At 50.7% G+C, this 20306-nt stretch overlaps 1 protein-coding gene across 1 annotated transcript in view; it reads left to right on the forward strand.

Moving 5' to 3' along the window:
- Nucleotides 1-2935: 2935 nt before the first annotated feature.
- Nucleotides 2936-20306, forward strand: part of LOC140757012 (fatty acyl-CoA reductase wat-like) — a 34175-nt gene continuing 16804 nt past the window's right edge. The window contains exons 1-3 of the mRNA XM_073092567.1: nt 2936-3086; nt 3760-3827; nt 4183-4378. Coding sequence (XP_072948668.1) covers nt 2936-3086; nt 3760-3827; nt 4183-4378 — 415 coding nt within the window. The remainder of the gene's footprint in view (nt 3087-3759; nt 3828-4182; nt 4379-20306) is intronic.

A 20306-nucleotide genomic window follows, 5' to 3' on the forward strand; every position in this document is an offset into this window, starting at 1 on the left:
CAATCAAATTGGTTCAGCCGTTGTTGAGTTATAAAATGCTTCACGAAAACGCGGTCGAACGGGATAAAAAGTATCCTATGTCCTTTTCCTGCTTCTAAGCTACCTCTCGATTAATTTTCAGTCAAATTGGTTCAGCCGTTCTTGAGTTATAAAATGACTTCACGGCAACGCGGTCGAACGGGATAAAAAGTATCCTATGTCCGTTTCCTGGTTCTAATCTACCTCTTTACCAATTTTCAGCTAAATCGGTTCAACCGTTCTTGAGTTATAAAATGACTTCAAGGAAACGCGGTCGAACGGGATAAAAAGTATCCTATGTCCGTCTCCTGGTTCTAAGCTACCTCTCCACCAATTTTCAGCCAAATCGGTTCAGCCGTTCTTGAGTTATAAGTGGAGTAACTAACACGACTTTCTTTTATATATATAGATAGTTAAAAAAAAATTTTAACAAAAAAATAAAACCGACTTCTATGTCACTACAAAGTAAAAAATAATTGAAATAAATGTTGGTTTAGTACATATTTCTGAAGTCGGCGCTCAATATATTTCGTTTGATAACAGCGTGTCCAATATGAGCGCCGACTTCAGAAATATGTACTAAACCAACATTTATTTCAATTATTTTTTACTCTGTAGTGACATAGAAGTCGGTTTTATTTTTTTGTTAAAATTTTTTTTTCACCCTTTTTAGTGATGATATGCTAACGTTTGTATTAATATTATGTAAAATTGTATAAATGTGATCATAAATAAAGGTAAGGTCTGAATAGATACGGATTGGACCCACCCGCTCGCAGGGCGCTGCCGCGCCCTTCTTGCTTAGTTTTATATTGTCTTATATGTTCCAACCTAACCTAACCAATTCAATACGAAACACTATAGTCGAAGCTTTATGAGATACTAATTATTGGCTAGGTTAGGTAGGAACAGATAAGTAAATAAATCAAACTAGGTGGTAAAACTCTGCGAGTGAACCGGTCCAATTTACCTTAATTCAATAGTTAAGAAAAGAAAAAGGAGTTGATGGTCAAATTTTTCATCATATATCTCTGTCTAGCTACTTCATTACAACAAATGTCTAATCTATATACTTTACATGGGAGGCACCTCTGCATCATCAGGATTGAAGAATTGAAGGTCATATCTTCCATCATATATCTCTACCTATCAACCTTATTGAATATTCATAAGCATCAAATGCCTAACTTGTATGGCTGAGGCAGGAGGCACCTCTGCATTATCAGAGTTGAAGAGTAGAAGGTCAAATTTTCCATCATATATCTCAACTTATCGACTTTATTAAATATCCATAAGTTCCAAATGCCTAACTTGTATGGTTGAGGCAGGAGGCACTTCTGCATTACCAGGGTTGAAGAGTTGAAGGTCAAATTTTCCATCATATCATGATAACCTAGACACTCAATGTTCATTTTAAGTTTCATGAGAATTGAGTGGGCAGAAGGTAAGTTGTCATAAAATATGTAAAAAGCAGGGGTAGTGATGATGAGTTCCACCCCATAACTTAAATTCTAATCATCAGAGCGTACTAATGTTAAGGTAGGAAAGTACCGCAACGAAACACCCTTTCATATAAAAAAAAGAAAATTAAAATTGGTTAAGAAATACTCGACTTATTCAAGTTTATATGAAATCGGGTTTTCCAATTTTCCGGGAAAACTGGCGAAAATTTTCAAATTTCCTCGAAATGGGACCCCCTGTGAAACTAGCCGCATACAATGGTGTATGAATCATGTCGATCGGTCGCGGCATCGCGAAAAAATCGCCGAACAAACATAAAAAAAAAAAAAAAAAAAAATATATATATATACGGTCGAATTGAGTAACCTCCTCCTTTTTCGAAGTCGGTTAATAATTAAATGAATAAGCGTTAATGCCACCATAGTAACAATAACACCCAAGCAAAACACCAAACAGTTCAGAGCACCACCGTGCCGTGCCCACTATTGGACAACTTCTGATCTGTTGACAGTTGCGCGCCCTTTTTTACACCATGATACAGGTAGCCAATTGTTAATACGGAGCGGTAGTTCGAAATTAATATCATGTGATTTTAAAAACGGAATATTTATATATGAAATGAAGCATTCTCCCACATACATACAACCCAAGCTAATAAAAGCGTGTTAATAAGTAGCAAAGATATTTAAAATCGATATTATTGTCTACCTACGCTCGTGATCACTAACACTCTTATCGCTAAGGACTAAGTTGGAACGTAGCATGTCCCCCTTACTACACAGTCCAAACCAGAACATGTTATTAGGCAATCGTTGAAGCGATCGTTCCACTGGATCGTTCAACAAAGGGTTCTACCTCCTTAAAATAACGTTAATGTTAACAGATCAATGGTGCATGTGTCCACTGCGTACTCTCATGCTACTAAACATCGTGTCAATAAGGCAGTGCGTGAAGATTTCTACGAGGCTCCGATAGCGCCTGAGGATATGATTACGTTGGCGGAAAATAATGAGATTGACTACCTTAATGACATTTTAAAAAGGTGAGTGTCGTCATCGTCAAACTATTACTGTCCCACTGTTAGGCATGGGTCTCCTTTCAGATTGAAGAAGATTACGCCATATTCTATCGCGCTGGCCAAGCGTGTATTAGTAGATTTCACCTAACATACTTTTTAGATTTTTTTAAAGTTCTCTCAGGTATGCTCTCTCTGCTCGCTCTCAGGTTTCCTCACAGTATTTTCTTTCACCGTTAAAGCAAGTGATAATTAATTTCTAATATGCTCATAATTTTGAAAAATTAGAGGCACATGCCTGGGATAAAACAAAAATATATTTGGAATCCCTACAATAAGCTATTTCATTTAATATTTTTAATTTTTACATATAAAATACATTCACCATATAAAAATTTACAAATAAGTAAAACTTTTCATTAACATTCTTTATTTAGAAAAATGGTATCAATTATTAAAATTTGCCTAATATTTGTTGACAGTCGTGGGTCTGATTGGCCAAACACGTACACATTCACAAAGGCGGTGGCGGAGGAGACGGTGAGGACGATGGCAGCTGACCTGCCCGTGTGCATCGTCAGACCAGCTATAGGTAGGTTTGGAGACTGGAGGTTTTTTATAATACTTATTTATTTTTATATTTTTGAAATATACAGTCTTGCTCTGAGTAATGTTAATGTCATCTGATTTTTGCAATGTCTTTTGCGAAGGAAGTGTGATAAAGTATTGGATGAAGATATAATATATTATTGTAAATAATAATAATATATTATTATGGAAGAATATATTGTATTATTGGAATCCCTTTTTTTTTTGTTTACGACGGGGAAACCTTCAAAAGGTACCCCGTGCCGTGGGAGCGACGCAGGGTTATGTGGGATTCTTACCGCACTAAAACCCCTCCGGTGGCCGTCCTCGGCGCTACGTAGAGGGCTCCGTGATCTCCAAAGGAACACAACCGGAGTCCTCTTAGCGCGTTGCCCCGTCGGGCTCCGCCCAGGTGAACTTGACGCTCGCCGCACCGTCTGGTGCGTACGACGGTATGCGACCACACATACCGCCGCCCTTCCCAGGGTCGCTTACCAGGCGATTCAAGCTCTCACTCTTGCCGCCCGCAACCCCGGAAGCCCCCTTTTAGTCGCCTCTTACGACAGGCAGGGGATACCGTCGCCCTATTCTGGTCCCGAAACTACAGGGACAGTTGTGGCACTTCAAGGGGAATCCCTTTGCAGCGTTTTAACAGTATCTTCAAAATATTGTTTTAGTAGTTGCAGCATACCGGGAGCCATCTCCAGGATGGGTTGACTCCAACCAGGTACTAGGGGCTAACGGGGTAAGTGGAACTATTTATACAAAATACCATAAGAAAGAAGAATATTTTTGTATGATACCGTCAGTAGGTCTACTCAGGAGACACAAAGATATTACCAAGCTAGACACTTCCACGAAGCGCTTAATCTTAGTCCTGAGGGGTAGCAACATATCTATTGCTGACTTCAGGGTCTAATCGGGTCTGTGATGGACTTCAGGTAGGACTTGCTCTATATGGAGTTGGTCACAAATATCTGTAGACGCAACTGACCACTTACCAACAGATGGACTGTATAGTAGATTAAATAAAAGAAATTACATCACCACGCTGGCTACCTAATCTAAAGCTATATAACTATATCTTCGGTTTCTGACAGCTCATACTCGGCGGTATTCTGGGCATGATGCACGTAATGCTGCTCGATGGGAACCGTCGTATAGACTTCATTCCAGTGGACATTGTCACCAATGCCCTGGTGGCCGCTGGCTGGGAAACGGCTCGAACACGCCGACAGTCAGGCAGACAAACGAAGATCTACAATGTGACCAGTAATAGAAATCATATTTCATTGGGTAAGTAATAGTTGGGGAGCCCAAGAGGGGATTTCGGGAGTATCTCGAGCGCGACAGACTAAGATATGGGAGATACCTTACACCCTGTAGAGTATCCTAAACCATTAATGAGCTTTCTATGTCGGGGTGTTTGCAGAATCAAAAAAATCGATCACTGGGCCACGCTCGAGCATGCTCGAGCGTGGTCAATTTTCTTTTTAATATAAAGAAAATAATGCTAGGAAACGGGCAACATCATAATCTGCTGAATTACCGATTACCACACGTCGAAGTAGTGAAAAAAAGTCATTTTGAAAAAAGAAACATCCTGTATTATTATGCTATCTGATAGGAATCCCTGGGAAGTAATTATGCATCACAACCTAAAGGAAAATGCTCATTTTTAGGAAAATACTTTATTATTATTACCCGACTGCCAAGGAAGGGTTATGTTTTTCGCGCGTATCTTGTATGTTTGTCTTTCTTTATTTGATCCGATCTAACAAACGGCTGGATGAATTTCAACGGTTAAAGTGTCATTATATTTGTCTCAATGACCCGAGTGTCCTTAGATAGGTGTTAGTAAAAAAAAATCAAAATGGCGGATTTTTGGCGCGAAACAGTAACACATTTAAAAAAAAAAAGTTAACCGAACCTATCGAGTAGGGTATCAAATGAAAGGAAATTAAACGGAGATTATAAAAACATATTTGTATATATATAAAACAGTAAGGTGACTGACTGACTGACTAACTAAATGACTTTTTCATTTTTCAGAAATCAACGTACAGCCTAAACCAAGGACTTTACAGTTCTGAAATTTTGCACACAGGTTCTCTATATAGCTTGAATAAGTACTAAGAAAGGCCTTTTGGAAATTCTACCCTTAAGAGGGTAAAATAGGGTAAAACAGTTTTTTTGAAATCCTTTAATTTTGAAGCAACTACTATAAAATTTTGTATTTGGAAGAATTATAAGGACGCACTTATTTATCCCCCTCCGAAAAATCAACCCCGTAGAGGGTAAAATAAGGGTTAAAAGTTCATTTGAACTATCGTCAATTTTGAAGCAAACACTATGACATTTTGTATCAGGCTTGTTGGATAAAAATAATGAAATGCTACCTCTAACGAGGTAAAATAATGACCGAAACTTTGATTTACTGAAGATATATATTTTATAGACCGTAAATGGTGAATTTTTTCGCGAAATAGTAACACGTTTTAAAAAAGTTAACCAAACCTATCGAGTAGGGTGTCAAAATAAAGGAAATTAAGAGGAGATTACACATACATTATATAATATATCTTATATATAAAATTCTCGTGTTAATTACCGTACTTCTCCGAAACGGCTTCACCGATTTTCACCAAATTTTATATACATATTCAGTAGGTCTGAGAATAGGCCACTATCTATTTTTTTTTACACCTAAGTGATAAGGGTTGTTCATCCTTAACATTTTTTTATTTATATGGCAACACAACGTTTGCCGGGTCAGCTAGTACATATATACTCGTATATATACATCGAGATGACTGTCTGACTAAATGAGAGAGTTGATGTGCCAGAGATCAACGCAAAGGGAAACCGCTGAACTTAAGCGTGCTGGAATTTTACACATAGGTTCTTTATATAGCGTAAATGAACACTACGAGGATAAAATAAAATAGGATAATATTGTTTGAACATTTTTTGTTTTTGAAGCAGACAACTACTATGAAACTTTGTATTTGGCTTTCTGGATAAAAATAATGAAATGCCTATTTCACTGCTTTTGGAATTTCTACTTCAGCCTTTTTGGTGCAGTCGGGTTTTTGATTTTTTAAATTAATTACTTGTTCATACATTCTTATATTTTTTTTTGAAATCGTCAGAATAAGAAAACTGAATCGAAAAATATCATATAACCTTTTTAACACGCTTTTATTAGCTTCAGACGTATGTATGTTGGTATGTTAGTATGTAACGGAATCTTTGAACATGATTTTAACCCCCTTCAAAACGTCGGATTAACTCGAAATTTGGCATACTTATTAAGGACCGATGACAATTCAATATTTTTAACCGACTTCAAAAAGGAGGAGGTTATCAATTCGGCCGGTATCTTTTTTTTTTTTTTTTTTTTTTTTTTTTTTATGTATGTACAGCAATTACTCCGCCGTTAGTGGACCGATTTTAATAATTCTTTTTTTATTGTGTAGAGACGAGCTGCGAGTTGGTCCCATTTAAATATGGTTAGGATCCATCGATTGGTTCTGGAGAAAAAGAGGGGAACTCCTCCACCCATGTAAATATAACAGCCATAACTTCGCCATTTATGAACCTATTTTAATGCCTTTAATTTCGTGTGTGGACAATTGCTACAAGTTGGTCCCATTTAAATATGATGAGGATCAGAGTGGGTTCTGGAGACAAAATATGTAACTCCTCAACCGATGGCTATAATTGAGTTTTGTTTGAAGATATTTGGTGTAGGTTCTAATGAAATTGAAAAACCAGTTTATCTTTGACTATTTAAGGGTCTGATAATGTGGCTCGGAGTCAAAATATGTAACTCCTCAACCGATGGGAATAATTGAGTTGTGTTTGAAGATATTTGGTGTAGGTTCTAATGAAATTACAAAGCCAGTTCATCATTGACTATTTAAGGGTCTGCTAATGTGGCTCGGAGTCAAAATATGTAACTCCTCAACCGATGGGAATAATTGAGTTGTGTTTGAAGATATTTGGTGTAGGTTCTAATGAAATTGCGAAGCCAGTTTATCATTGACTATTTGAGGATCTGATAATGTGGCTCGGAGACAAAATATGTAACTCCTCAACCGATGGGAATAATTGAGTTGTGTTTGAAGATATTTGGTGTAGGTTCTAATGAAATTGCGAAGCCAGTTTATCTTTGACTATTTGAGGATCTGATAATGTGGCTCGGAGACAAAATATGTAACTCCTCAACCGATGGGAATAATTGAGTTGTGTTTGAAGATATTTGGTGAAAGTTCTAACGAAATTGAAAAACCAGTTTATCTTTGACTATTTAAGGGTCTGATAATGTGGCTCGGAGTCAAAATATGTAACTCCTCAACCGATGGGAATAATTGAGTTGTGTTTGAAGAATGTTGGTGTAGGTTCTAATGAAATTGCGAAGCCAGTTTATCATTGACTATTTGAGGATCTGATAATGTGGCTCGGAGACAAAATATGTAACTCCTCAACCGATGGGAATAATTGAGTTGTGTTTGAAGATATTTGGTGAAAGTTCTAACGAAATTGCAAAGCCAGTTCATCATTGACTATTTAAGGGTCTGATAATGTGGCTCGGAGACAAAATATGTAACTCCTCAACCAATGGGAATAATTGAGTTGTGTTTGAAGATATTTACTGGTTCTAATGAAATTGCAAAGCCAGTTCATCATTGACTATTTAGTTAGGTTAGGTTGGAACATATAAGACAATATAAAACTAAGCGAGCAGGGCGCGGCAGCGCCCTGCGAGCGGGCGGTTCCAATCAATGTAAATTCAGACCTTACCTTAATTCATGATCTCGCTTATACAATTTTATATTGTATTAATATAAATGTTATTATGTCATCACTAAAAAGGGTGAAAAAAAATTTTTAACAAAAAATACAACCGACTTCTATGTCACTACAAAGTAAAAAATAATTCGAATAAATGTTGGTTTAGTACATATTTCTGAAGTCGGCGCTCATATTAGACACGCTGTTTACATCGTTATCCAACGAAATATATTGAGCGCCGAATTAGACACGCACACATATTAGACACGCTGTTTACATCGTTATCCAACGAAATATATTGAGCGCCGACTTCAGAAATATGTACTAAACCAACATTTATTCGAATTATTTTTTACTTTGTAGTGACATAGAAGTCGGTTGTATTTTTTGTTAAAAATTTTTTAAACATTAATAGTTTTGTACCATTGTCCTTATAAACATCCTCTGGATTAACGATTTTCGAGGCGAGATTTTTCAAACACCTTCAGCAAAGTTCATCGCAACTTTAGATTGCAAATAATTATTGCTATTTAGTTTCAATAGGCGTAACTTTTATATCGTGATTTTTAGTTTAGAAAATAATAATGTTATTTCCCTATAACTCAAATGTTCTGAAACATATCTATAATGCGCTCTTGTAGAATGATTTTTAGGATTCCGTACTCAAAGGTTAAAACGAAACCCTCTGCGGTCTGTTCGTCTGTCGTTGGGCTTTACCTCTTAAATCGTAATAGATAGTGTTTGTCGCGGGGCGCTGTGGTGGTATGCCACGCCGCCACCTAACCTGCGACCGTATAGGGGTGCGGGCGTGATGTTGTACGGACGGCCTTCTTCCGTCCGGCGCCGGAAGCCCGCTCGTGGTGATAGTCGTCGCGTCGGGGAGTTGCGCCTGTCCCGTGCCGTAGAGAGGGTAGGTGCGGGGAAGGGGTGACGTGCAATAGAAACAATAATTGACGTGCAATAGAAACAAGAGTGTAGGCCAGCCAAAGCCTCTTCCCTATCCCGACCTAACCCCTACTTCCTCTTCTTAAACAGGAACGCTTCCTTCTTCAGATTTCTTCCTTCTTCCCAGGAGTCTTCTTCTTCCCCAGGAGTCTTCTTCTTCTTCAGGAGTCTTCTTCGTATTCTTCTCTGCTGAGACCATGCTTAGGCCAGTCAGTAGTCAGTAGTGGGACGTCATACCCTCCGGGTCTCTCATATGCTAAGGCAATGCTAACATAAGGGCGGTGGGCATGGAATTTCGGGTCTCGAGGATACCCTCTTTGCCCGGGCAGATTCTCAGGTGGTGAATACCCCCCGGATTCATGATATTTATTCATAATAATATAATGTTATTTAAAACATAATAAAATAATGAACAAATATTAAAAATATCTATCATCCCCCTGTTGAGGGGGTGATTCGGTACTTATTGCGTCGTCATACCGAGCGGACGATCGGCCTCCTGATGGTCGGAGGTCGCCAGTCCAGGGAGTTCCCGCGGGAGCGGGCGCCCCCCAGGTGGTCGATCGTGTAGGGGCGCGAACCCCTTTAAATGGGAGTATGGTCCGGCCTCCGCCCGCTCATACATTGAGCGTGCCAGGCGGACCACAAACTCCTCGATCGTCTCGATCTTAAGGTCGCGCCTCACCACGTCGTTCCTGACGTAGCGTCCCGCCCCCACGATTGCTCGCAAGGCCAGGTTCTGCTGCGCCTGGAGACGCTGTCGGTTCGACCTGGAAACCAACGCGTACCATGCCGGTGCCGCGTAGGTAAGTCGTGAACGAACATAGGTCTTGTAGATCCCTAGTTTCGTCCTTAACGGTAACCTGGATGTAAGCACCGGTCGGAGCATCGCTCGGGCCGCTCGGGCCTGGCGGAGCGCTTGCTCCACCTGCGGGACCATATGCAACGAGCGATCGATGTTACATCCTAGGTATTTAACTAAAGGCTGCCAAGCTATCTCCGTGTCACGGAGCCTCAGCGGAGCCGGCATGATACGCTTGCGGCTGAAAAGTATTGCGACTGTCTTTCCGACATTGACAGCCATGCGCCACTTATCTAGCCACATAGGTAACAGGTCTAGCAGACGTTGCATCTTCCGTGCAGCAATGTCCGCCCGACGGGACGACGCGAAGTACGCACTGTCATCTGCGAACAACGCGAGCATAACGTCTCGCTCCCAGTCTTCCAGGTGACCGTGTAGAGTGGGAGCGTCGTTGGTGTAGAGTGCGTAGAGCCACGGAGAGAGGCAGCTGCCCTGCGGCACCCCCGCAAGGATGGGCCTAGGGTCTGAGGCGACGCCCTCAACCGAAATAAAGAACTGCCGCTCACTTAAAAACGATGCTATCAACCGTATCAGCGTCGCCGGGGCAGGTGTATCCATCATTTTGCATATGAGCCCATCGTGCCATACGCGGTCGAACGCCTTCTCGATATCGAGAAAGACGCCGACCGTGTGACGCCCGTAATTGAGCTCAGATGATAAATGATGGATAACCCGCGTGAGCTGCAGCGTTGTAGAGTGACCAGCGCGGAACCCGAACTGCTCGTCCCTTATATTAAGGAACGGACGCAGTCGTTTCAACGCCAGTCTCTCAAACAGCTTAGCTGTGGTTGATAACAGGGTTATGGGGCGGTAGCTAGCCGGGAGACGTCGGTCTTTCCCCGGTTTCGGGAGGACGATTACCTTCCCTAGTTTCCAGGTGGTCGGGAAATAGCCTGTGCGGAGGATGCCGTTAAAGACCCGAGTCACTGCGACCAGGGCCCCTCTGGACAGCATACCTAACGCCATGTTGGGGATCCCGTCGTGGCCTGGGGCCTTACGCCTGGGTAGACGTAGTGCCGCCTTCCTTACCTCAGTGGGAGAGATAAACTCGATCCCTTCGAGTGCCGGTGTCGGACCCCTAAGGAGGTCCCCTACTCTACGTTCCACATACTCGTGATGCGCGGAGACTGACTGTGCGGGTGGATGGGGCGAGAACTGCTCTTCCATGTACCCCGCAAGGATCTCCGCGCGGTCCTTCGCGGCATGGACCCGTCTCCCCGCTCCATCTAGGAGGGGGGTGACGGGGACCTTGGCTCGTGTCAGCTGTCTGCTAAGATGGTGGAGCGACGTCTGCGACTCGCCCGCCTGGTCGATTCGCATCTCCCAGGTGGCCCCTCGCAACTCAGCCATCTCACCAGACAGCCGCTCGGCCAGCGCGTTCAGGTCGCGCTTGACCCGGGGACAGCGCGTGCGCGCCCAGAGCTCGCGCAGCTTGCGTTTCTTAGCGAGCATGTCGCTAAGACGGACTGGGAGTGGTGTTCTATAGCGGCCCGTCTCCACAGGGGACTGCGAAGTCGAAGCCGCCAGGGCTTTAACAATGGAGGTCTGTACTGCCTCGGTGGCGGCTTCGACCCCCTCGGCGGAGGAGAGCGAGCCGCTAAACTTTACTGTTGGTAATAGATTTTTAAATTTATCCCAGTCCGTCTTATTACGGAGTCTGGGGGGTTCGACACACGCTGCCCCAAGGCCAAGAACGACCAATATGGGCAGGTGTTGTGTGTCCAGGTCATACAACACCTCCACATGGACTGGACACGGGAGATCCTTGTGAAGCACAATGTCCAGGACATCTGGGCGGTGGGACTCGGTCGAGGGGATATGGGTCGGTGCCTCGGGCCCCTGTACCTCATACCCTTTAACCTCGGCGTCATCGTACAGCTTCCGTCCCGCGGTGGTTGTGACTCTGGATCCCCAAGCCAAGTGCTTGGCGTTGAGGTCGCCAGCCACCAAGGTCGGAGCACCACTGTCCATGATGTTCTTGATGTCCTGCGGGTCAAATTGGGGACCAGGCGGGCGGTAGGCCGCGTATATCCGCAGGTCCTTCCCGGCCGCACTCAGCGCTACCCCTATGGAGCGCGTCTGGGTGAAGGCCGGGAGTGGCAACTCCTCGTGTACCAAGTCGTGGCGCACCGCAACCGCGGTTCCCCTGTAAGGAAATCCCACGGGCGATATTTCGTCACGTCGGTACACGTGGTAGTTAGGCAGCCTAAAATCGAGGCCTGCGCGTAGCTTAGTCTCGCCCAGGAGCACGACGTGAATGTCCTGCTCCCGGACGAGGCCACGCAACGCATGCAGGTGGGATTTAACGCCTCCCGGATTCCAGTACAGCACCCTGAGGGATGCCACACTGGATGCCGAGGAGGTCGCGGATAATGCGTTGAACGGCCGCAATGAGGTCCGGGTGCTGGGCCACGACCTCGCTGATTGCCTGGGCGGCTGTGACGAGCACGTCAGCGGGCGTGTCCAGCCCGAGGGCCCGAAAGGGCCGCTCAACGGGGACGGGTGTAATGGAACTGCGGGGGCGGGGAGTCGGGTGGTCTTGGGGTACCTCGATTCTAATCCGCCTCTGCGGTCTTACACGTCCTGTGCCCTCCTCGGCGACAGACTGGGCCGGGACTGGGGCACGGGTGGGTCTTGGGGCGGGCTGCCGCGGCGGCCGCGCCGGCTCGGGCTCTGGGCGTGCCCTCGCCCGCACCGGCGCCGCCGTCGGGGTGGGGGTCGCCTCCACGGCCGGATGCGTCTCTGGAGCTGGATGGTCTGTCTCCATGGTCTGTGGAGTTGACTCGGCGAGTGGTGCTCTCCGAGCCTCCTCGCGCCTCCGCTTGGCTTGGTTCCGACGCCTGTTCTGCTTTTTACGGCGTTCAGACGTCGGAGGCCTCGCCGGGGCCATAAGAGACGCACCGGCCGTGGGTGCGTACTCCTCCACTTGCCGCACTTCGGATCCCGTTGCTGTGGGCGGCGCACGACCTCTGGCAGGGGGTGCCTGGGGAGGGGGCGCGGCTCCACGCACTTGGCGAGGGCCGGGGATCGGTGGGGGTAGCGTGACGCTTTTGGCGCGCGCCACACGCCTAAGGACCGCACAACGTCTATCGCTAGCCATGTGCGGCCCCTGGCAGTTAGCGCATTTCGCCGGCGCGTCACGCGGGAGGGGGCAGTCCCGGGTGGCATGTCCCTGTGCACATCGAACGCACTTGGGCCGCCTGAAGCAGTTATACGAGGCGTGGCCGAAGCCTTGGCAGCGATGGCACTGGGCCAGGCCGCCGCGGCCCCTCCACGCCTCGACAACTACCCCTGGCATGTAAAGCAGCTCACTTACCCTATACAGGCGCGCGAGCTGCTCCTGGTCCATGTGGTCGAGTTGCACATGGAATGTGCAACCGGGACGTCCTCTTCTGGGCGGGATATAGGTCGCGAAGCGTACAGGGAACCCAAGGCCCCTGAGCGCCCCGCACACCCTCTCGGGATTGGTATCCCCCGGGAGACCCCGCACGGCTACCTTAGTAGGGCGGTTCTCCCGTGGGGTATAACAATACCACGACAGGTCCGGCTCAGTGTCGGACAGGGTGGTCAGGAAGCCTTGGATCACCCTGTATTCTTCCGGGGTTTGAGGGATAAAGCGAATCCCCCTTCCATAAGGTCGCGCGCTTGGCGCACGGCCCAGTCGGGTATGCAGCACCTCAAAGTGCTGCGTCCAATTGGGCATACGCTCCACAACAATGGGAGGGTAGCCCTTTGGTCTGTCGCCGTCACGAGGACCCTGGGAGGGCCCACCGACGACGGGTGAGCGCGGCGCTTGTGCAGCTGCCGATGTCGTGGGGATAGGTGGTGGTGAGGCGCTCTGAGGCGCCTGTGTCACCACTGCCTCAGCATATGAAAGGCCCTGCCTTACACCATGAGGTGAGGCTGGGCCGCCACTAACCCTGTCCCTACCTACTGCAACCTGAATATCGTCGCGGGGGGGAGAGGGTGGGGCTTGTGCGGGATTGGTGGGGTTCGCGGTCGCCTCCGCCCGGCCGGACGGTGACGACATCGATGCTAAATTCGCATACGACGTGCTGTCGAGGCCGGCCTCGACGGAGGGTGCCCTCGGGGGCGGTGTGGATGGGGAGGGGGATCGCGGGGGAGATCGGTGCGCGATTACCTTATGCAATACAGCAGTAGCAACCTCCACCTCAGCGTCCGGTTCCTCCACGCTTGTCTCGTATTCTGACGAGGATTGGCTTGACTTGCTGGCTTCCCGAGTCTGCAGCTTAGCTGGTCTCTCCAGAATCGGGTCGGAGGGCGAGACCCGTCTTGGGATTTTACTCGCCCTCATTGGTGTTGTAATGGCCACAGACTCGGGCTGGCTCGGGAGCGGGAGCGGGTCCAGGCTCGGCATGCTCGGTCCGGGGGCTTCCTCCTCCTCGGGAGTCTGTTCCTGAGGGTGGTCCTGGGGCTCGGGTCCGGTTGGGTGTTCGCCGGATGGTTGGGCGGCTTGGCGGGTCCGGCCACCACTCCGAGCACCCCTTCGGCCTCTGCTCACCACAAACATGGTGTGCAGTGGCCCCTCCGCGGGGGGTGGTAGGACGTTCCGGGGCGCGAACAGGTCGCGCACCATCACTCTCCTACCCTCATCCCCTTCTGCTGCAGGGCGGGTCGCGTCGGACAGCCGACGCGTCTCCTCTTCTTGCTTCTTCTGTCGCCGCGCGGCCATCCCACACCGGGTTAATCACGCTTGTGTGAAGCCGGGCGAGGGTGCCAGCGACGGACGACGGAAATCAGTTACGCGCGGACTGTCCAACACAACGCCCTTTTCGCAGAAAAGGGATAGGTGAGTGGATACACACGATGGTGCTATCCTGCTCGCTCCCCGAAATGAAGCTATGCGGAGGGTAGGCCGAAAAAGTTGGAAAGAGAGCTCGGAGTGGTACCTTTCAGTCGCAGCGGTGGTTCCGGCGGTTGCTTGTAGCCTCCTACGGGATCCTCTCGCTGGTCTGGGTTCCTTCCTTGCACTGTAATCCTGCACTGTGATCCGATCAAACACTGCAATCCAGAGAGTAATCCTGAGACACTGCAATCCAGTTTGCGGGTTTGTGGCACTGTGACTTTGACGGCGGGTACTACGAAATTGCGGGGGCGTTCAAGATACGCGTTTTCATGCTTAGGCCAGTCAGTCAGTCAGTAGTGGGACGTCATACCCTCCGGGTCTCTCATATGCTAAGGCAATGCTAACATAAGGGCGGTGGGCATGGAATTTCGGGTCTCGAGGATACCCTCTTTGCCCGGGCAGATTCTCAGGTGGTGAATACCCCCCGGATTCATGATATTTATTCATAATAATATAATGTTATTTAAAACATAATAAAATAATGAACAAATATTAAAAATATCTATCATCCCCCTGTTGAGGGGGTGATTCGGTACTTATTGCGTCGTCATACCGAGCGGACGATCGGCCTCCTGATGGTCGGAGGTCGCCAGTCCAGGGAGTTCCCGCGGGAGCGGGCGCCCCCCAGGTGGTCGATCGTGTAGGGGCGCGAACCCCTTTAAATGGGAGTATGGTCCGGCCTCCGCCCGCTCATACATTGAGCGTGCCAGGCGGACCACAAACTCCTCGATCGTCTCGATCTTAAGGTCGCGCCTCACCACGTCGTTCCTGACGTAGCGTCCCGCCCCCACGATTGCTCGCAAGGCCAGGTTCTGCTGCGCCTGGAGACGCTGTCGGTTCGACCTGGAAACCAACGCGTACCATGCCGGTGCCGCGTAGGTAAGTCGTGAACGAACATAGGTCTTGTAGATCCCTAGTTTCGTCCTTAACGGTAACCTGGATGTAAGCACCGGTCGGAGCATCGCTCGGGCCGCTCGGGCCTGGCGGAGCGCTTGCTCCACCTGCGGGACCATATGCAACGAGCGATCGATGTTACATCCTAGGTATTTAACTAAAGGCTGCCAAGCTATCTCCGTGTCACGGAGCCTCAGCGGAGCCGGCATGATACGCTTGCGGCTGAAAAGTATTGCGACTGTCTTTCCGACATTGACAGCCATGCGCCACTTATCTAGCCACATAGGTAACAGGTCTAGCAGACGTTGCATCTTCCGTGCAGCAATGTCCGCCCGACGGGACGACGCGAAGTACGCACTGTCATCTGCGAACAACGCGAGCATAACGTCTCGCTCCCAGTCTTCCAGGTGACCGTGTAGAGTGGGAGCGTCGTTGGTGTAGAGTGCGTAGAGCCACGGAGAGAGGCAGCTGCCCTGCGGCACCCCCGCAAGGATGGGCCTAGGGTCTGAGGCGACGCCCTCAACCGAAATAAAGAACTGCCGCTCACTTAAAAACGATGCTATCAACCGTATCAGCGTCGCCGGGGCAGGTGTATCCATCATTTTGCATATGAGCCCATCGTGCCATACGCGGTCGAACGCCTTCTCGATATCGAGAAAGACGCCGACCGTGTGACGCCCGTAATTGAGCTCAGATGATAAATGATGGATAACCCGCGTGAGCTGCAGCGTTGTAGAGTGACCAGCGCGGAACCCGAACTGCTCGTCCCTTATATTAAGGAACGGACGCAGTCGTTTCAACGCCAGTCTCTCAAACAGCTTAGCTGTGGTTGATAACAGGGTTATGGGGCGGTAGCTAGCCGGGAGACGTCGGTCTTTCCCCGGTTTCGGGAGGACGATTACCTTCCCTAGTTTCCAGGTGGTCGGGAAATAGCCTGTGCGGAGGATGCCGTTAAAGACCCGAGTCACTGCGACCAGGGCCCCTCTGGACAGCATACCTAACGCCATGTTGGGGATCCCGTCGTGGCCTGGGGCCTTACGCCTGGGTAGACGTAGTGCCGCCTTCCTTACCTCAGTGGGAGAGATAAACTCGATCCCTTCGAGTGCCGGTGTCGGACCCCTAAGGAGGTCCCCTACTCTACGTTCCACATACTCGTGATGCGCGGAGACTGACTGTGCGGGTGGATGGGGCGAGAACTGCTCTTCCATGTACCCCGCAAGGATCTCCGCGCGGTCCTTCGCGGCATGGACCCGTCTCCCCGCTCCATCTAGGAGGGGGGTGACGGGGACCTTGGCTCGTGTCAGCTGTCTGCTAAGATGGTGGAGCGACGTCTGCGACTCGCCCGCCTGGTCGATTCGCATCTCCCAGGTGGCCCCTCGCAACTCAGCCATCTCACCAGACAGCCGCTCGGCCAGCGCGTTCAGGTCGCGCTTGACCCGGGGACAGCGCGTGCGCGCCCAGAGCTCGCGCAGCTTGCGTTTCTTAGCGAGCATGTCGCTAAGACGGACTGGGAGTGGTGTTCTATAGCGGCCCGTCTCCACAGGGGACTGCGAAGTCGAAGCCGCCAGGGCTTTAACAATGGAGGTCTGTACTGCCTCGGTGGCGGCTTCGACCCCCTCGGCGGAGGAGAGCGAGCCGCTAAACTTTACTGTTGGTAATAGATTTTTAAATTTATCCCAGTCCGTCTTATTACGGAGTCTGGGGGGTTCGACACACGCTGCCCCAAGGCCAAGAACGACCAATATGGGCAGGTGTTGTGTGTCCAGGTCATACAACACCTCCACATGGACTGGACACGGGAGATCCTTGTGAAGCACAATGTCCAGGACATCTGGGCGGTGGGACTCGGTCGAGGGGATATGGGTCGGTGCCTCGGGCCCCTGTACCTCATACCCTTTAACCTCGGCGTCATCGTACAGCTTCCGTCCCGCGGTGGTTGTGACTCTGGATCCCCAAGCCAAGTGCTTGGCGTTGAGGTCGCCAGCCACCAAGGTCGGAGCACCACTGTCCATGATGTTCTTGATGTCCTGCGGGTCAAATTGGGGACCAGGCGGGCGGTAGGCCGCGTATATCCGCAGGTCCTTCCCGGCCGCACTCAGCGCTACCCCTATGGAGCGCGTCTGGGTGAAGGCCGGGAGTGGCAACTCCTCGTGTACCAAGTCGTGGCGCACCGCAACCGCGGTTCCCCTGTAAGGAAATCCCACGGGCGATATTTCGTCACGTCGGTACACGTGGTAGTTAGGCAGCCTAAAATCGAGGCCTGCGCGTAGCTTAGTCTCGCCCAGGAGCACGACGTGAATGTCCTGCTCCCGGACGAGGCCACGCAACGCATGCAGGTGGGATTTAACGCCTCCCGGATTCCAGTACAGCACCCTGAGGGATGCCACACTGGATGCCGAGGAGGTCGCGGATAATTCGTTGAACGGCCGCAATGAGGTCCGGGTGCTGGGCCACGACCTCGCTGATTGCCTGGGCGGCTGTGACGAGCACGTCAGCGGGCGTGTCCAGCCCGAGGGCCCGAAAGGGCCGCTCAACGGGGACGGGTGTAATGGAACTGCGGGGGCGGGGAGTCGGGTGATCTTGGGGTACCTCGATTCTAATCCGCCTCTGCGGTCTTACACGTCCTGTGCCCTCCTCGGCGACAGACTGGGCCGGGACTGGGGCACGGGTGGGTCTTGGGGCGGGCTGCCGCGGCGGCTGCGCCGGCGCGGGCTCAGGGCGTGCCCTTGCCCGCACCGGCGCCGCCGTCGGGGTGGGGGTCACCTCCACGGCCGGATGCGTCTCTGGAGCTGGGTGGTCTTGCTCCATTGGTTGTGGAGTCGACTCGGCGAGTGGTGCTCTCCGAGCCTCCTCGCGCCTCCGCTTGGCTTGGTTCCGCCGCCTGTTTTGCTTTTTACGGCGTTCAGACGTCGGAGCCCTCGCCGGGGCCATAAGAGACGCACCGGCCGTGGGTGCGTACTCCTCCACTTGCCGCACTTCGGATCCCATCGCTGTGGGCGGCGCACGACCTCTGGCAGGGGGTGCCTGGGGAGGGGGCGCGGCTCCACGCACTTGGCGGGGGCCGGGGATCGGTGGGGGCAGCGTGACGCTTTTGGCGCGCGCCACACGCCTAAGGACCGCACAACGTCTATCGCTAGCCATGTGCGGCCCCTGGCAGTTAGCGCATTTCGCCGGCGCGTCACGCGGGAGGGGGCAGTCCCGGGTGGCATGTCCCTGTGCACACCGAACACACTTGGGCCGCCTGAAGCAGTTATACGAGGCGTGGCCGAAGCCTTGGCAGCGGTGGCACTGAGCCAGGCCGCCGCGGCCCCTCCACGCCTCGATAACTACCCCTGGCATATAAAGCAGCTCACTTACCCTATACAGGCGCGCGAGCTGCTCCTGGTCCATGTGGTCGAGTTGCACATGGAATGTACATCCGGGACGCCCTCGTCTGGGCGGGATGTATGTCGCGAAGCGTACAGGAAACCCAAGGCTCCTGAGCGCCCCGCACACCCTCTCTGGATTGGTATCCCCCGGGAGTCCCCGCACAGCTACCTTAGTAGGGCGGTTCTCCCGTGGGGTATAGCAATACCAGGATAGGTCCGGCTCTGTGTCGGACAGGGCGGTCAGGAAGCCCTGGATCACCCTGTACTCTTCGGGGGTTTGAGGGATGAATCGGATCCCCCTTCCATAAGGCCGCGCGCTTGGCGCACGGCCCAATCGGGTATGCAGCACCTCGAAGTGCTGCGTCCAATTGGGCATACGTTCCACTACGATGGGAGGGTAGCCCTTGGGTCTGTCGCCGTCACGAGGACCCTGGGAGGGCCCACCGACGACGGGTGAGCGCGGCGCTTGTGCAGCTGCCGATGTCGTGGGGATAGGTGGTGGTGAGGCGCTCTGAGGCGCCTGTGTCACCACTGCCTCAGCATATGAAAGGCCCTGCCTTACACCATGAGGTGAGGCTGGGCCGCCACTAACCCTGTCCCTACCTACTGCAACCTGAATATCGTCGCGGGGGGGAGAGGGTGGGGCTTGTGCGGGATTGGTGGGGTTCGCGGTCGCCTCCGCCCGGCCGGACGGTGACGACATCGATGCTAAATTCGCATACGACGTACTGTCGAGGCCGGCCTCGACGGAGGGTGCCCTCGGGGGCGGTGTGGATGGGGAGGGGGATCGCGGGGGAGATCGGTGCGCGATTACCTTATGCAATACAGCAGTAGCAACCTCCACCTCAGCGTCCGGTTCCTCCCTGCTCTCCTCGTATTCAGACGAGCTCTCTGTTGGTGTGGCTTCCCGTGTCTGAATCTTGGCTGGTCTCTCCTCTTGAGGGTCTGAGGGCGAGACCCTTCGTGGGATTTTACTCGCCCTCCTTGGTGTAATTATGGCCTCAGACACGGGGCGGCTCGGGAGCTGGAGCGGTTCCAAGCTCGGCATACTCTGTCCGGGGCCTTCCTCCTCCTCGGGAGTCTCTTCTTCTTCTAGCTCTAGTGGGTCCTGGGGCTCGGTACCGGTTGGGTGTTGTCCGGGTGGTTGGGCGGGTTGACGAGTCCGGCCACCACTCCGAGCACCTCTTCGGCCTCTGCTCACCACAAACATAGTGTGCAGTGGCCCCTCCGCGGGGGGTGGTAGGACGTTCCGGGCGCGAACAGGTCGCGCACCATCACTCTCCTACCCTCATCCCCTTCTGCTGCAGGGCGGGTCGCGTCGGACAGCCGACGCGTCTCCTCTTCCTGCTTCTTCTGTCGCCGCGCGGCCATCCCACACCGGGTTAATCACTCTTGTGTGAAGCCGGGCGAGGGTGCCAGCGACGGACGACGGAACTCAGTTACGCGCGGACTGTCCAACACAACGCCCTTTTCGCAGAAAAGGGATAGGTG

The sequence above is a fragment of the Epargyreus clarus genome, unplaced genomic scaffold, assembly GCF_041222505.1.
Source record: "Epargyreus clarus isolate Ecla_fem2 unplaced genomic scaffold, WU_Ecla_fem_2.2 ptg000036l, whole genome shotgun sequence".
Taxonomy (NCBI): domain Eukaryota; kingdom Metazoa; phylum Arthropoda; class Insecta; order Lepidoptera; family Hesperiidae; genus Epargyreus; species Epargyreus clarus.